This window comes from Olea europaea, chromosome 2 (genome assembly GCF_002742605.1).
Source record: "Olea europaea var. sylvestris chromosome 2, O_europaea_v1, whole genome shotgun sequence".
Taxonomy (NCBI): Eukaryota; Viridiplantae; Streptophyta; class Magnoliopsida; order Lamiales; family Oleaceae; genus Olea; species Olea europaea.
This window is the reverse complement of record NC_036238.1, coordinates 27,618,541-27,636,524: the sequence shown is the minus strand read 5'-3', so window position 1 is coordinate 27,636,524 and position 17,984 is coordinate 27,618,541. Positions and strand designations below refer to the sequence as shown.

Genomic DNA, 17,984 nt, shown 5'->3' with positions numbered 1-17,984 from the left:
CTTTTCTTGTTTTCTTTATTTATACGAAAAGAAAGAGTTTCTTGAGTTTGTCAAAAATTTGTCGTGTATATTTTCTTCCTACCAATTTGATTGTGTCATAGGTACGACTGATTCAACTTGACCCGAGCAAAGAAATTGGTTATTTGAATTGGATCAATCGATATTGTAACCTAATCGTAAAATGAACTCTAAGAATGAGAATGAAAAATATATCGTTATGGGATTTATACAAGAAATAGAAAGTCAAATATGATGGATAACGGTCATATTTTTTATTTTTTGAGATCAAAAAATGGAAATTGCACGGGCTCTATGTACATAGAGCAGTTTACTCCATTAACTCATCACAATAGTCACTTTGGTAACACCACAAGGTTCGACGGGGTATATATATTGATATAATTGTATGCTCGTAACGTTCTCGCAAGAGATTTTGCAGCCATTGGAAGACTCCACTTCTACCATTTGAAATAACCCTTATAACCAAACAACTCCCAAATTAGTCATCTCTCCTCCATTTCCTTTCCGGCTTTCCCCCTTCAATTTCCCTCTCTTCCCCTACTGCACCGCCAAATAGTCACAAAATTCTTACCAAAATGGAGCCCGACGGCAGCATCCTAGATTCGATCGGCCAAGAAATCATAGGCGTAATGTCCCCAGTTTCCATCTGCATGTTCCTTGTAGTCCTGCTTGTCTACTCCCTCTACAATCCCGCCACCGCCACTACCATCAGGACCGCCGCCAATTTGGTCTACATGGAGTCACCCACCGATTCTACCGCACAAAAACTTGAGGGTTCTCTCTTAAACGCCGCCGTTTTCATTATCCTAATAGCCCTTGTGACTTTCCTTCTTGTTTTCCTTTACTACTATAAGTTCACTAAATTTCTCGTGCATTACACGCGCTTTTCCGCCTTTGCTGTTTTTTCGTCTATGGGAGGGTCCGTTCTGCTTTCATTCATTCAGCATTTTAATTTTCCTGTTGATGTTGTTACGTTCTGTGTTTTGCATTTTAATTTTACGATTGTGGGTACTCTTTGTGTTTTGTCGAGTGGCGGACCGATTGTGTTGAAGCAGAGTTATATGGTGGCTTTGGGGATTATCGTGGCGGCGTGGTTTACCAAGTTGCCTGAATGGACTACTTGGGTTTTGTTGGTGGCGCTGGCTATTTATGATTTGGTGGCGGTTTTGGCGCCTGGTGGCCCATTAAAATTGTTGGTGGAGTTGGCAGCGAGTCGGGATGAAGAGTTGCCAGCTTTGATATATGAGGCAAGACCGACTGTGGATATGGGAAGGTCAGGTGTTAGGGGCTCAAGTTTGGGACTTTTAGTTGGTGGGGTTACGGGAAATAATAGTGGAAGTAATGGTGGTGCGGTTGAGTTGCGGGTAATGTTGAGGAATAATAATAATAATCATAATAATAATAATAATTGGGATGCGGAGTCCATAATCAATGTGTTGGAAAATGAAAGTAGCGAGATTGAAGAGGTGAGAGAGGATGTAGGAGAGAGCTCTCCTTTGATCGGTGGTGGTAGTTTAATGGAAAGGCTATCAACCCAAAGTGAGAGGACAAACAATGGCGGATCTAGAGAGAATGAGAGTCAGGGGGAGGATATGGCTGGAACAGGTTTAAGGGGATTGAAGCTTGGCCTTGGGGATTTTGTTTTCTATAGTGTGTTGGTGGGTAGGGCAGCGATGTATGATTTGATGACTGTTTACGCTTGTTATCTCGTGATTATATCAGGACTTGGATGTACTCTCATATTGTTGGCAGTTTGTCGGCATGCGCTGCCTGCACTTCCCATATCAATTACTTTGGGAATCTTGTTTTACTTTTTGACGAGACTACTAATGGAACCGTTTGTTGTTGGGACTTCTACTAGCCTGGTGATGTTTTAATCCCTGTTGCTTCATTCTGTGGAACAAATGGATTTTGCTGATTGTAATATTGCTCATGACCTTAAAGATCAGGATTAACTTTTTTGACGAGATACTAATTTCCCCGGGACAAAACTTGTATTGGAACCACTAGTGAATACTTGTGTATTTTCAGGATCTGTTCATTGTTGATTGAAAGTGATTGTTGTTGCTGGCTGTGATCCTGAAGAGATATGTTACTTTACTTGTAACTCAATGCTATGAAGTGTAAATAAAATAGAGTTTCATTTTTCCTGCTCGATTATTAGATTTGATTAATGTGGTCTCTTCTTTCTGATTATGCTGTTAAAGAAAACTTATGTAGTTTTAGAAAGATACGACTTAAGGAGATATCACTCCTTTGGTGGCAATGCTGCCAAGGAAACTAACTCTTCCCTATGAAGGAAGCTTTTCTATGTCACACATGGATATAAGTTAAAAAAAAAAAAAAACCATTTATATATAGAAAGCAAAAGAAATTTGTGATCTCATTAAGAGAGTAACTTTCAGCTTGAAGAACTGAAAATGTGAGGCCTTAAACGGAGAAAACTTCTTCATAACTACTGTTTTCCTTTTGCCATAGAGAACTTCAGATGTAAGCTATGTATGACTGAATCTGACTTGTGATTTTGTATAGTTTGATATGGATATTCTTTTCTTCTTCTTTGTCACAATTTTCATTTTCTGCAAATTTGTTATATTTTTGCAATCTAATTACTCTTCATATCAACAGAATATGACTTATACATGTATCTTCTTTTATAATTCTTTTTCATGCATGTCTGAGAGATTTGAAATCACTGTGGAAGCACAACAGTTGTGAAATATTTTACAGCGCTCACATAAGACAAGTGTTTGAAAATGTTGCATTAACTCTGAACCTAGGTTTATGATCATGTTGCAGGGAAGACTCTGCAATGATTTCCAGTATGCACGGAGTTAAGAAATTTATGACCATTGTTGTTTGCTTATAGTGATTAGGAAATGCACTTAGAGCATGTTTAGCTAAGCTTTAAAAATAAAAGGTAGAAATTACCTTTTTTTTGGTTATTTTTCCTTTTTCCTACTCCTCACTGCTTGCTTCATACTTGTAAGAACTTTTTAATCTTAGCCAAACATGCTCTTAGAGTCTTAGTGATGCAGGATTTATGTGCTCAGTTTCGAGCTTTAGATACATACTGTTAAAATGATGTCAATGATGATCCTGGTTGATGTGTTGGGACTTGGGAGTGCTTCATTTAGAATCTGAACGTAGTTATTTTTCAGTTGTTAACATATATACAGCTATGCTGTCACGTCGCTCTGTTATATTTTGCATCTGATTTTGTAAAGGCATGCTTCTGTCTTCAATAATTTGAGCATATGAACACGACGGATCTGATTGAAATTAATTTCAATGCGTTTACTTTTCCTGGACACATGAAAATCAACCCTTGAATTAATGTTCGTTCCTTTGCGGATTTGGAAGATACCATCCAGTGTAATGTTGGAGGAAACCAGTTAATTGCACAGGTGTGTGAATATATCCTTCTGCATTATTTGTTTCACAAACATTTGACAAGTTTTTATGCAGTGCTATTCGTGTTGTTGGAGCCAGGCTGTTCAGACAGCAATAAGATTTGACGAGGGTGAAAATCATAGGTATGTTACACCCCGTGCTCTTGTGCTGTATTGGAAATCCTTTTTTACTATAAATTACTGTTTGTGAAGTTTGTTCCTCTTTAGTTAATCTATTTTTTTTCATTCTCCCTTGTGGCATTCTGCTGCTGCATTTGGATTTCGTGCTAAACATACTTCGAATGTAAACATTTGTTTTCATGCAAAACTCCTCTGGCTCTGGCCATGAAGGTTCTTTTCAGGTTTCATTTTGTACTTTTTTATGTCCTTGCACAAGATGAAGATCAACAGTGAGTTTCTTTTTTCTCTCTTGATTCTTTAGTCTCTCCCTTCCCAACAAGCTTTTTAATATTATCATACTAACACATATATATGTTTGTGTGAGAGATTGATTGATCATAGGTAATCGGTTTACTGATGTTTCATTAGTCAGGCATGTCTTGTAGGGCCCACAGTGGAATTCACATGCTTGTCCAGGTGGAAGATTATGTACTCGTGTGGAAGATACTTATTTTCAACTACGCATTCTTCAAAAAATAAATAAGCCCTCGTTTGGCCCCCATTTTTAGTAATGAAAATGTGAAGAATAGTGCTTTGTTAAAAAATGAGTGGTTGAAAAAGAAGGAAAATTTTTCGATTTACGTATAATATTATTTTATGAAAGATTGTGTGGTTGAAAATAGGAGAGAGAAAAATAGAATGTAATTTAATGAGGATCAAACAATGGTTAAATAAATAAATAAAATCACTTCCATGCAAGCACTATGTCATGTGGGGAGAGTTAATAATCGAGCGAACGTAGATAAATTGAGTTAGGGGACACAATTAAACTTTGTACAAATCAAATACTTTGTTTTTTATTTTTGAATGATTCATATTTGACCCAATAAAATGTAGATTTACATTTCAAAAATATTTTTTCATTAATATTTTGTTAATCATTTTCATCTATTTGATTTTGAACAATAATGTTATTAATATTTTGTTCGTCACAAGAAAATGCATATTTATATTTTAAAAAATTGTGTATTTGATACAAGCAATCAATTCAAGTAATCGAAAGAAAAAACAAATAATCAGTATTTAATGCTAATAACTAGTTAAATAAACACAATTCATTAGATATAAGTTAAATTTTATATAATCAGTTTAGATAAGTGCTATATACACAAATAGGATATGAAAAAAAAATGCAAATTTAAGTTCTAATTAGTTGACAATTTGATTGAAAAGTGAAAATCTGTAGTAGATGTGATAATTGTAGAGAAATTATAAACAAAGTTTAAAAAATTAGAAGAGTTAACATTTTGGTAAAATGCTTGAGGGAGAAAATATGATAAGATAAGAGTAATAAAAAAGAGAGAATTCAAATTTATCGTGATTTTGTCTCTGTTTGATGGGGGATTAAAGTTTAATTTTTAGTAAATTTTGATAAAACTTTAGAAGTTAGGAATTCAGTAAATATGTTATTATAATTAATTATTAACCTTGATTTAGATTAAAATTTAAATTTCAATTGATACCAAACATGACTTTACCAAAAAAAAAAAAAAAAAAAAAGGAAAAAAATAAATCTCAAATGTTGTGACCCCCATGACCCACCTTGGGTCCGCCCATGATAATCGTGATGAGTACATCGCGAAGCTATAGGGGTGATATGTGAAATTTGCACTAGAAATGAAAGCAATACACCACACGGACCGTTGTGTGGCCCCCAAGGCTCGCAGGTTTACTACATGCATTGCACCTTTGTATATGATGGGGATATAATGGATGACGTGAATAATGAAAACTTACATGTGACATACCTTGCAAATTAGTTCACGTCAAGTAGTCGGAAAATTTGTAAAGTTCAGTGATCATTGAAAATATTGTAGAAACTAGGATATTTATTTATTTATTTGTTATTATTATTATTATTATTATTATTATTATTATTATTATTATTATTATTATTATGTAAATCTTATTCTTGTCAAGATTGTTTATTGACTTCCCTCGGTTTTAGTTAGTTTAAATTACTTGTTAGCTAAAGTTGAGCACAATTTGTATATCAGCATAAAATTAAAGATGAATTTCAATACTTATGATGCAAATTTATGTGAAACAATATTCTATTCACTATTCTATTAGTACCTGTTAAAATATTGTTCACTTGCAATTTTATACGATACTTATTATACAAATATTGGACGAAATCGTGGATGATCATTGATACAAATCTATTAGCAGTTACAAATGATAGATTGTCAATGTTGTGATCGTGTCAATGTTATGATTACGTCAACAATTACAAATTTTATGTGATTTTATTTTTTACATATTAGCTCGATTTAACAAAAATAAAAATAAATAAATAAATTATTCCATTCTTAAAAGGTGCTCAGCCTTAGAGATCATGGGGCTATGATCTCAAATCTCAGCCGTCCGATTTATTTATTTATTTATTTTTTCAATCAATATATTAACAATGTCATCTCTCAGCCTCTATTACAACCGTAATGATCAATCCGACGGATCAGATTCATCATTACCGTGCAGATTACTATAAATTATCTGTCATTAGAGTGAAATAATTGTATTAGTAAACAAAAGAGAAAATTTGATGTGATGTCATATAACTTAAAATTTATTTCATATTGGTCATTCAACTTAAATTTATTTAAATTTCATCACCAAACTTTAAGTTTTTTAAATATATTTTGATGTGGCTATTTTGCCAACGAACCTTATCAAAACTGAAGAATTTGGGACTAAATTTTGATCTAACTAGTAAAATATTTGACATGACTAGTTGAGCGATTTGTTTTATTTTTAATTTTTTACATCATTTCGCACAATTAAAGGCTTGTCCTGTTTAATACCTAGAATTTGTATGTTTTAGAACATAAATTGTGTTGTCAAAAGTATAGACTAAAACATGAATTTCGTTGGTCGAGTCACCAATTCCGTTACTTTCAGTAACTACTATCAATGTATAACTAAAATGAAATAAAAATATAACTAAGATGAACAAATTGAAGTAAATTAAAGTTAAATGACTAGCGTGAAACAAAACACAAACATTAGATCACCTCGAATGAAATTTTCTCGTTAAACACAATTATTATAATATTATCTCCTTTGAATTAAAGAACACACAAAGTCTAGATTGGAAAAGAAAGATCCCAACTTTTCTTTTATTTTAACCTTCTTTTTCTCTTCAATTGGGTAACCCATTTCGCTTTATGCAATTCTATATTCAATATTAAAAACTCGTACTGAACACTGGAATTAGAGCTGTAGCTGAGGTGAAAAAGGAAAGAGAAAAAGTGGAAAGCAAAGAATTGTATTTATATGAAGTAAAGTATTTTTTGATTTTTATACTTCAATTTTGGGCTATTGATCTCTATTTTTGAGTCGTTAAAGTTGAATTCTTTCCAATTATTATAAAATTCTGCGAAATCTTATCTTCCTCTGTTTTTGGCTTTTCAGTCACTGATTGAATCATAATCTGATATTTATATAAGGTAATTCTTGATTAATGTAACTTTTTAATTGTTTGTTGTTTTTGGGAATTGAAATGACTGATCTGGTGGAAAATTTTATTTTGTGGCAGGTTTGAAACTGAGGTTTACTTTTTGAGTGTAAGAACTGAAACAAATGGGTGTTGGATTGTTGGAAACTGGAGTTAAAATGAGAAAATTTGTGATCTGTACAATTAGAGGATGTTTTAGATTAGTTTGCAGTCATCCTTTCCTTGTGGGTCTTTTGTGTTTCTTGATATTTCTGCACAGATCATTTCCTTTTGTGTTTTCGTTGTTCGTATCCGCGTCTCCAATTCTTGTTTGTACTGCTGTTTTACTTGGAACCCTTTTAAGTTTTGGGCAACCGAACCTACCCGAGATCGAAAAAGAGGAGAAAACAACCAATGGGGTCGCGTCTTTGAAAACTGGGTTGGCAGGGAATTCTACTGTTGTTGAGAGAAGTGAGAACTACTCAGTTGAGAGATATGACGAGAAAAGAAGCGATTTAGCAGAAAAGTTGACAGCGGAATTGGGTTTGGAAGCTGGTAAAACTAGTGAGGTTGATGGACGTGATAGTTTGGATGATACTATGCCATTGATTGAGGAAAGATCCCGGGAAATTAAATGGGAGAGTAAGATAATTGAGGAAGCACAAAGAGAGTCGGCTGGTTCGAGACATGAGCAGGAGAGAGAATTGAAAGAAGAGCAACTTGATAATGAGATACTTTCAAAGAATCAGTATTCTCCTATTCCGAATGATGAACATCTTGAATCAGATGACGACAAGTCACAAGCGGATTCTTTTGATTCTGAGAGGGTAAATGTAGATTCTCTGGATTCTCCTCCTCGATCACCATGGAAACGAATGGAAGAAATGGAGGAGGAAGAGAAAGAAGAGGGTGGGACTTTAGATCCTGAGTCTGATAAAGCTGAGAGTTCCTCTCCAGATGCTTCAATGACTGACATAATTCCGATGCTTGATGAGCTTCACCCACTTTTGGATGAAGATGTTCCTCATCCTGTTCATTTGTCCCGTGATGGGTCTGATGCGGCATCAGAACATTCTCCAAAATCCAGTACTGGCAGTCATGAGTCAGATGATGAGACTGAAAATCACACGGACCTAAAAGTTGCAGATGATGAAAATGAAGATGCTGAAGATGAAGAAGACACACTAGGAGACAAAGAGGAGCAGATGAAATCTGCTATTATGTGGACGGAAGAGGACCAAAAGAATCTGATGGAACTGGGAAGTTCTGAGCTTGAAAGGAATCAACGGTTAGAAAATTTAATTGCAAGGAGGAGAGCAAGGAAAAATATGAGCATGTTGCCGGAAAGGAACTTGATAGACTTAGAAAGTGTTGATCTTCCATTCAACATTGCACCAATTTCAACAAGAAGGCATAACCCATTTGACCTTCCTCATAATAATTCTGGGCTACCTCCAATTCCTGGTTCTGCTCCATCTATTTTATTACCAAGGCGAAATCCTTTTGATATTCCTTATGACTCAAGTGAAGAGAAGCCAGATCTTATAGGCGATGATTTTAGAGAGGATTTTATGACATTTCAACCGAAGGAACCGGTTTTCCGTAGACATGAGAGTTTTAATGTGGGACCCTCAATTTTTGCTCCAAATAGGCAAGAGAAGAGGGATATCAAATTAAGGCCATATTTTGTGCCAGAAGGGATGATTTCGGAAGAATCCAGCTTTTCACATTTTCAGCGACAATCAAGTGAACTTAGTGACTCTAAGGTGAGTTCTGTTCCCGAAACAGAATCTATTGGTTCGGTCGGGGATCTGGAAGATAGAAAGCTGGCAGAAGAAGATATTTCTGAGGAACCAGATGTGATTTCCAAGACAGAAGTCATTGAAGAGGTCATATCTCGGGAGACAGAGCTGATATCTGAGATGGAAGACAATGTTGAAGAAGATATACCTCGGGAACCAGAGCCGATCTCCAAGATTGAGGATGTTTCCAAGTATGTTGGACACGGAAGCCAATCTTCTGAAGACGTAGAATCCTTGGAGTTAGGTCAAATTGAAAAGAGAGATGCTGATGTTGATGAGCTAGACTTTCAATTAAGAGACATGGAAAATCGTTATGAAGAAGGAAATGTAGCCGGATCAGAGGAAGTCCTAGCAACTGAATTTCATTCATCTGTAAAAGCTGGTGAACAGAGATACAGTATCGGTTCAGGCTCTTCATCATCGTCAGAATTGAGTGAAAGGATCTTCAATGAGAAAGAAGGTGACAGTTTGTCAACATTGGAGGAAAGGAGAGATGCTTTTCCTGAAGGACGAGACATTTCATCTCACCCTTCAGTAGAAAGTGGTGATCTTAATATCACTGTTGCATCAGTTGATGATAATCCATTCAAGGATCCTGTTTATGATTCAAGCCCACAAGCATTTAGGAGGAACCTTTCTTTGTCCTCTACGTCCTCTGATGTGCATGTAGAGTCTGAACCTGGTTTGCTGACTGAGTTGGTTAAGAAGACTGATTCTGTTATTGAGAGAGAATCTGAAGGGAGAAGTCGGGAAATGGAGGACAGTTCTAATACCATTGAGATGGTGACCGAATTCTCAAAGCTACGTCCAGTAGATAAAAATGAATCAGGGACAAAGAATCTTGTGGATATAAGAGAGAATGACATTATGGATTCTGAATGCTCAGGAGTTGACCAGATTCATGCAGAATCACCTCCTGAAGCTTCAACGGAAGAAATTATTTTGTATCAACATAGCAGTTATCAGCATGCACAAGGTGAAGTTTCAAGTTCAAGTTTCAATGAAGATATTCATGTCATTGTCGACCCGGTTGCAGAGCAGACTTTCAAGTCATCTGTGGAAAAAAACTTGGTTCAATCAGAGGAGGAAAAGCATTCTTTGATTTCTGAGGAAGCTCCAGTTATTCAATTCAGTACACCTCCTTTCACGATTCAATTGCAGGACGAAAATTTAATTCATGAGGAAGAAGATGTTCGGTCTGTTCAGGACCAGGTCAAATCGTCTGATTCTGATGTGAACTTTGATGTGGGTTTTCACCATGAAGTAGAAGAGAAGCTGATTTCTTCACATTATTCTGAGGAAAAATCAATTTCTCGATCTGATGACGAACTGGCTTTCACAGATAAACCAATGAATGAACCGCCTTTCAACCATTGTAATGAAGTGCAGGTAAGTCAAACTCTCTGATTTCGACTGGCTCTCACTTGCATTTTTAATTAGACAATAATTTAACAGTGCAGTCAACCACTACATAATTAGATTGTGAAATATAAAAAAGCGAAACCGTAATTTGTAAAGATAAACATGATATAGTCCTGCTGTGAAAATACTTCTTTGACATTTCGTCATCCAAGGATTGGGATCAGTTATTCATATACTGTACATATTCTGCATCTCCTAGTACATGAATATTAGTATATCTGCCTTTTTTCCTTGACTTTTTATCCAATTATCTTTTCTTATGTTCATGACTTTCTCCAAACTACTTGCATTTAATGCATAGCGTGTTTGCAATCTGCATGTTAGGATACACTTTCCTATATTAGTTGAACGTATTCAATTGCACTATCAGCACATGTTGACAATGAGTTTTGAGAAACAGGACATGCAAATCATATATACATTGCGGCTATGCATTGGAAAGCCCACCCTCAATTTGCAAGCGACAATCATCCTGGGGGATGCTTAATAGACTTGCGAAAATTGAATAAAGCTCCTACCCTGCCTCCATAAACCAACCCAACCCAACCCAGAAAAGGTGGAAAATGAATTGACAGTTGACTCTGATTTTGAAGATGCCTAGTATAAAGGTAATGATGCTGGAAAATATCATTGATTGGATTTAGTGGTCAAGAGAATTAAAAATGTCCAGACTCTAGGACTAACTAGTCTTGCCAATGGCTTTCGGTTTCAGAAACACAGGTTTAAAGGGCGTGTACAAACCTTACTGGGGACATGAGCAATAACCATCTGCAATGACTTCATTTTATTGTAAATTTGGGTTTCTTGAACTAAGCTTGAGCTATATACAGGAGTAGTTTTGGGGTCTTCATTCTGGAATGGCATTGTCCTTAAAATGACTTAAGTACGAACAATTGACAATTCTGACCTCCTTTACTTTAGCTTCCTTGAGTTTAGTGCCACATTATCGTATTCCTGTAATCTTTGTGGGTACGTATTTTTTAATGGCAATGCTTAAAACTTTGTTCTTTAGATCCCATGTTCTTCTGGAGGAACGTGTAGGTGGATGCAATCAAAGAACAGATTGTGATGGAGCCTTGATGAAATCAAAGAAGAATATTAGATTGGTGAGAGAGAATATATGATATTGGCCATGCATTGTGTTATGGGTAGTATCATGCTCCAAAATTCTTGACAGAAGTGCAAGGGAGTTTCTTGTGGTTGTAAAGCTACGAAATTATTCGACTTCAGTTTTAGCTCTTCTGGTTCAGTTTTGTTAATGGAAGAAAAATGAAAATGTGTGGGGCTCTATTAGAGCTTAGTTACTTCTCTTTATAGTAAACCATTTAATGATAGTTCGAATTGATTTGGTATATAAATTGAAAGAGAAGATGCCCAGACATAGCATGCAGAGGAATTTTGAATATTTAAGGTGCTGTCACAGGGAAGAAATGAGGATTGAGGAAAAGAGGCATTGTCGTTGCCACTAGGGTGATGCGATCAGCCACATAACAGAACTTATGATTCAGTAGTGCAACAAGCTCAACTGCGTAAATTCATCAATTTGTTGTCCATTTGAGTCTGACTTCAAGATTAATGAACTCTAATATTTCACTACTAGATTTCTGCATATTTCCAGGAAAATAAAATTACCTCAGCATGGGAATATAAAGTCCCAGTCCCTTATAGAATAGTTGTTAATAATTTTATAGCATCAGTCATGGTAATTCTCATATGGATAATGTTGTAACTTATATTATCATGATTGAACTCTGGACCTTGTAAAGACAACTATGTGAGCCCGTTATGCACATGTGGATTTGTGCTTTCTAGTTCATATGTTTTATATTCCTGGGACACCGGTTCACAGTTACTTTATGGACACGCATATTTTGCTAGCAGGAAACTTATGGATATTTTTAAGAATAACAATATTTACTAGATGTAGTAGCAAAATCTCTACTTAATAATTTCTTTCCACATTTTATCTGACAGTCAATCAACAGGTTTAACTTAAAAGAACGACATTTTGGTTTGAACTATGGTAGAAAGAGGGAGACATGAGTAGTTTATTTTGATGATTATACTTGAAGAAATTAATTAGTGTTTCAGTCTCTGCTCTGGTATTTATCATGACATTTTTTTTACTGTTTCCAGTGCCATTCCACTCTATTTATGTATTATGGTTGTACATGACATTTCTGCCGTTTCCTAGTGCCATTTTAGTCTATTTACATGTTATTTCTGTATTTGACAGTACATTGCATGTGTCTATATACATACTTGTCCACACATGCATGCATGGTCATACTAGGCTGTAGGGAAGAACTAATGATCTTGTCTGATATGATATAGGAAGCACCTAATACCATGTTCGAGTCAATTCCAAGAACTAATGACAGGTTGAACATCCCAGATGTCAAAAAACTTGATTCTGAAGTTCTGTCTGACCTCAACTCTACATCGAGACCAGAATTTATCTTGATTCCATTAGATGATGAAAATAAAACCCCTGCAAGTTTATCGAATTCGAACATGTTCACCAGGGGTGAAGTTGGAAATGGTGATCCAATTTCAAAATTAGATATTCCAGCGGAAGCAATTAGGTCCCATGTTGGCGAATATATTATGGTTGAAACTACAGATGAGATCAAGGAAATTGATGGACTATTGTCAGAGTTGGATACGGTTGGTGATTTTAATGTCAACAAATGTCAACCATGCCTCGACAAATTTGAAAAACATGTGGATTCTTATGAAGAAAGCTTGTCTTCACCACATGAGGCTACCAATGCAATTGAACTTGTTGGTTCATCAAATGGAGGATTTGCAGGAAGAGATACCCAGGACTCTACTGACCTTAAGGAAATCGAGCACAATTTGAATTCCAAAGAAAATAATTCTTGTATGCATATAGTTGAAACGCGAGCCGTAGAAATTGAATCTATCTTCAAGGAGTACAAATTAAAATCCGTGGAAACTGATGTCGTGGATGTAGAGTCTGTGATACTGCATCGAGATCTAGTTGATGTAGATGCCGATACTGTAATGCCGGAACTTGAAGCACAAACACTTCAAGATATTAGCTTGGAATTTAAGAAAATCAGCGAGAGAGAAATCGAGAATCCTATTGATGTTGAGCCACCCCATGCTGAGCTGGTAATGGAGGAAACTAAAGTTGAAGCACCAGTTCTTGAAGTTCTATCGACTAAAGATTCCATTTCGGTTCCTTCTCAAGTCCATGATAGTATTGTAAAGACACATACCCCGCCTGATTCAGTTCATGATGCTCTACATGAGCTAGAGTCCATAGACATACAAGGACGCCCTTCAGAATTGCATGCTGTGGAACCCATACCTTCAGAAGATGTTAATTTGGTCCCAAAGAAAGTCGATGGTAATCTAGATAAAATTCTGAAGCTAAATTCGGAGGATGGATTGGCTGAAGTGAGGGCGTGTGATGTTAGTTTGTCCAACCAGGATGCGGAATCAAGTATTAAAGAAGATGGTGTAAAAGAAGTAAGCACATTTTCTGCTGAGGAGCCTGACCGTGAAGTTGGAACACCTAAAGACACAAGCTCAACTACATTTCTTACAGACAAGAGGAAGAATCCCCAAAAGTTGAGCTCAAGTTCAAGCTCGTGTTCTGACTCAAGTTCTAGTGATTCTGAAAGAGAGTAAGCGAAGAAGACTGGGAAGAAAATGGTGTTCCGTGTCCTCTTTTGTGCTTTTCATTGGGAAAAGGGACATGCAGTCATCTAATTTTGTTGCTCATTATGTTTTCCTTTAATGGCGTTGGGTTTTTGTTCTTGTTGAAATGGTGACTTCCTTCAAGAGTGTGTTTCTATTTATTTCTTGGAGTTTTCCTCATGGTGAGATTTTCCTTCTTCAGGTCGTGTTTGCTTTTCTTCTGTGGGCGGTTTTGAGGCTTGTTTTGACCTCACATTGATGTATATTGCATTTTTGAACATAAACGTACTATTCGAGCAGTGTTCTTAAAATATGTCGAGACCCTTATTTTAGTTCGTGAACGTCTCTAGCATACTGTATTTATGATGTAAAAGTTACATACAATTAGAGCGAGTTTCCTGTTGAATATGTGCAGAAAATACTTCTGTGAATGCCATTCATTTGCAAAAATTGCATTTCTTTCTTTCTGAACAAGGAAATTTACCGGGTAGTTTCTCTTCCGTCAAGTCGATACCTAATTTTTTTTGAATGAATGAATCACCTTGCACTTCATTTATATCTTCCCAAAGAATTTGTTGTGGGTTTCAAGAACATATTGTTGTGCCTGCTACAAAGGCGGGAACTCTCTTATTGTAATTCAGTAGAATGATCTTATATGCACACGTGATAAAACTATCAACCAAAATCATGACATTTCAAACTTCGAACCACTCAAGTCACGATACCTAGAATGCTAAATAGGTTCCCCTGCCCACTTTGTCTCTCCTCTCCAATCGGTGTCAAAAGTGTCATGACATGTTCGGTATTTAATTTGAGTGGACGATCATACCATATTTTCATATAGAATTGTCCAAATGAAGTCTTTCTCTGGTTAATTGCTCAGTAAATTGCCAAGAAACTCGAGAGATTGTATGCGGGCCTATTTGTATTTGAACTATTGTTCACAAGTAATATCTTTTAGTCACACTGTTCATGGAATTTGTCAACGGCAATAGTAGTACTTCATGAAATGAAGAAAAATATAAAATATATAGCACATGGAAATGGAAATTACAGTATCTGATGAGGGCAGCATGAAAATTTTTCCATAAATAATCACGATTAATAGTAAATAACAACCTACAGTGACAATTATTCATACAATATGCGTCTTAAGGTACAACATGTGACTTAATATATAAGAAGAAACACACCGTTTAGAACAACATGAAATAGGTGCAAATTTCTGCATCTATTCACAGTTTTCTTACGAGCAGTTTGTATCATAACCGGCGAGTCCTTGCAACTCAGGTCCCTCCAGACGAGGATTGTTTTCAAAGCTGCAAGTAGAGAAAACAATGGTGACTCGGCATCAAACCATGGAAGTGGTAATTAAAATAACACATATGTTAAAGAAGATTAATGGATGAAGACAAAGAAGGTGCAAAAAAAGCTACATCTAGACATGAGTCCTTATACAGATTCTAAGAACAGAAGCTATCCACAGAGGTTAGTGCGGTAAACTAGTAAAGATAACAGTGACTTATAAACATAACCGGACAACCAGAAAAACAAATGAATGAAATAATTAGTAAATATGAAAATAATCAAAACAAATATTTAAAAGATGACATAGAGAAAATATCATACTTCTCCAATGGGATGTGCTCAAATGGACCGGTTGTAGGGATTGGACCACACAAATTGTTATTTGAGACATCACTGTAAACAAAAATTGAAACATTAGCATTAAGCCCTAAACAAAGTACGAATAGTTGAAACTCGAATCATAAGCACTTACACAACTTTCAAGCTTGAAATACCAACAAGTGTCCTTGGAATTGGCCCGGTCAGCTTATTGTCATTAAGACGCCTGTCAAAGAAGACCAAGGGATATTAACTTTGAATCAAATGCTTAGTTTTCAAATGGTGGTCACCCAAGATAATGACTACAGTGACAGAGATTTAAGCTCATAATTCTTGAAGTGGTTCAATAAAGAGCAAAGTTCCGATAATGACATATGGATCGGATAAATGGTTGAATGCGATGAGCTCAAACTTACAAGAAGACGAGAGATTTCAAATTTCCCAATGAAGGAGGGATTGTTCCCGAGATATTGTTGTTGTACAGATCCAAACTTATTAAGTTCTTCAAGTTACCAAGCTCAGCTGGAATTTTCCCTTGAATGTTATTTTTGTAAAGTTCCCTGAAAGATGACAGCTTATTTTAAGTTCGTGTATACAACAGCTAACAGGAAAAAAATGAAAAATGAAAAGAAAAACAATTTTGCATAAAAATGCATTGACATATATGGAACCAGCCATGTATCATGGAACATATTCTTTGTATAAGAAAATTTTAATTTACTTAGCTAAAAAGATCTCCTAATGGGAAAATTAATATGGAAGGGATGTATAGTACTTACAGATACTGCAGATGTTCGAGTTTTCCAAGTTCGGGTACCAGATGACCAGACAAATTTGAGTTGCCAAGGTCCCTGCAGAAAATCACACCACAATAACATATTTGGGGGATGTATTATCATCACAAAATAAAAGATAAGTAAGGTTCAGATACAAGGTGAAACCAAGAAAACGTAAAGCATTAAAATGAAAGCTGAATTAAAAACTTTAATAGTTAGAAAGTGAAAAAATGACTCACTAATTTCATTTAGCCCCAAAACATCATTTAAGAAGGAGCAAGTCATAATATTTCAGAAAATGTTCTCTCAGTGTTGAACAGTGACAGGCTAAGACATCTCATATCAAACATTGGTTCGATCTCTTGTAACTATACGAAAAGTTATGTTTGTCATATATGAGATATTACATATATCATTTTCCTTTCATCTCCACTTCACATGATAAGTGCTAAAATACAGATATATTAGTTCTCAAAACCAAATGAGAATGTCCAAGATTAAAGAAACAGTAGATCATAATCAAACAAGCAAAACTATCTTGGTAATCCTACAGTGAATAGCAAGCACAACGAAACATGAAACAAAACTTCAATTATGACAAAATGTGCAAAACTATGGCACCCATGCTACGGCGTGGCAACTCATTCTTATTTGAGCAAGTGAAGATTAGAAATTGACACAATGACATCAAATTCTCCCCTTGTTATTTCAAATTTGATTTTTCTTGCTCTCAGCTTTAACCGTGAATCCCTCTAATATATCGTCAAGAGAGTGCATCCCAAATCAAAATTCTGCAGCTAACCGAACTTTTGAACAGATTTTGCCGAAAATCAACTGGAATAGAGGATTAAAGATTCACCAGCATTTGAAGTTGCACTCCAAGTGGGAAAATATTAACACCAAATTTCTCAAAAAGACCATTCATAAGCATAGAAATGTCAATTGAACTAAAAAAGATTAAAAATCTGAAAAAGATTACAGCTTTGCTTTGAATTCCACGAAAGCAATACCTAACCATACTTAATCACATACAAAAGATAACTGATAATTCTATTCCAAAACCAACACATACATACCCAAAATATATACACATACAGATAGATAAACAAATATATATATTCACGTACAGGCGAGTGACTTGGCTGTCTTGGTTGCAGGTAACGTGAAACCAGGTGCAAGGGTTAACGAGGTTCGGATCCCAGCTCTGAAGCACGTTATCCGGGTCCGACAGGGTCCGTCGCAGCACGTAAAGCGCGTCGCCTTCGGAATTCCCACGCGCCGTCAGCGCCATTAGTGATGAAGAAATTACAGTTACTGCCACAAACAAAAGCAAATCCCTCACAGCCATGGCTCCGATTGAACTAACACTTTTATTGTAAATTCCGATGGAGAAGGGGAATTGGGTTTTGATTTATACGGTCAAGTGTTTTACAGTGAGATAAATTATTATTGGAGAATCGATGTTGGGAATGGGAGAGATGTAAAATGGAATCTTATAGTCAAAACAACAGTGGGCAAGAAAGAAGTGGGACCCATTAAAAGGGTAGTTTGGGGATTTTACTACGAGGAAGAGACGACTCATTAGTCAACCGGAAGACTCAGCGAAACCGCGTTAACTAATGGAAGGGAGAAAATGATGGAAGTGGGACCATTCAAATAT

General features: G+C 35.9%; 3 protein-coding genes across 4 annotated transcripts; 2 read left to right on the top strand and 1 right to left on the bottom strand.

Annotated features, from left to right (window-relative positions):
• Positions 1 to 419: 419 nt before the first annotated feature.
• On the top strand, positions 420 to 4,170 carry LOC111369374 (presenilin-like protein At1g08700). The gene has a single exon (XM_022990866.1). It carries the CDS (start codon positions 597 to 599, stop codon positions 1,896 to 1,898), a length of 1,302 nt encoding a protein of 433 aa, XP_022846634.1. The 5' UTR covers positions 420 to 596; the 3' UTR covers positions 1,899 to 4,170.
• A 2,515-nt stretch (positions 4,171 to 6,685) lies between these two features.
• LOC111369332 lies at positions 6,686 to 14,358 on the top strand. Of its 2 annotated transcripts, XM_022990812.1 has the most exons (4): positions 6,686 to 6,874; positions 7,008 to 7,042; positions 7,132 to 10,220; positions 12,588 to 14,358. In XM_022990812.1, the coding sequence occupies exons 3-4, from the start codon at positions 7,176 to 7,178 to the stop codon at positions 13,911 to 13,913; spliced, it is 4,371 nt and encodes a 1,456-aa protein (XP_022846580.1). In that variant the 5' UTR covers positions 6,686 to 6,874; positions 7,008 to 7,042; positions 7,132 to 7,175; the 3' UTR covers positions 13,914 to 14,358. The 2 variants fall into 2 exon arrangements, with proteins under 2 accessions (XP_022846580.1, XP_022846588.1); XM_022990820.1 differs by having other exon boundaries at positions 6,686 to 7,042.
• Positions 14,359 to 14,932: 574 nt separating this feature from the next.
• On the bottom strand, positions 14,933 to 17,806 carry LOC111369347 (leucine-rich repeat protein 1-like). The gene is made up of 6 exons (XM_022990832.1): positions 17,452 to 17,806; positions 16,328 to 16,399; positions 15,965 to 16,108; positions 15,703 to 15,774; positions 15,552 to 15,623; positions 14,933 to 15,241 (listed from the first exon to the last, which is right to left on the bottom strand). Exons 1-6 carry the CDS (start codon positions 17,670 to 17,672, stop codon positions 15,169 to 15,171), a joined length of 654 nt encoding a protein of 217 aa, XP_022846600.1. The 5' UTR covers positions 17,673 to 17,806; the 3' UTR covers positions 14,933 to 15,168.
• Between the last annotated feature and the right edge of the window lie 178 nt (positions 17,807 to 17,984).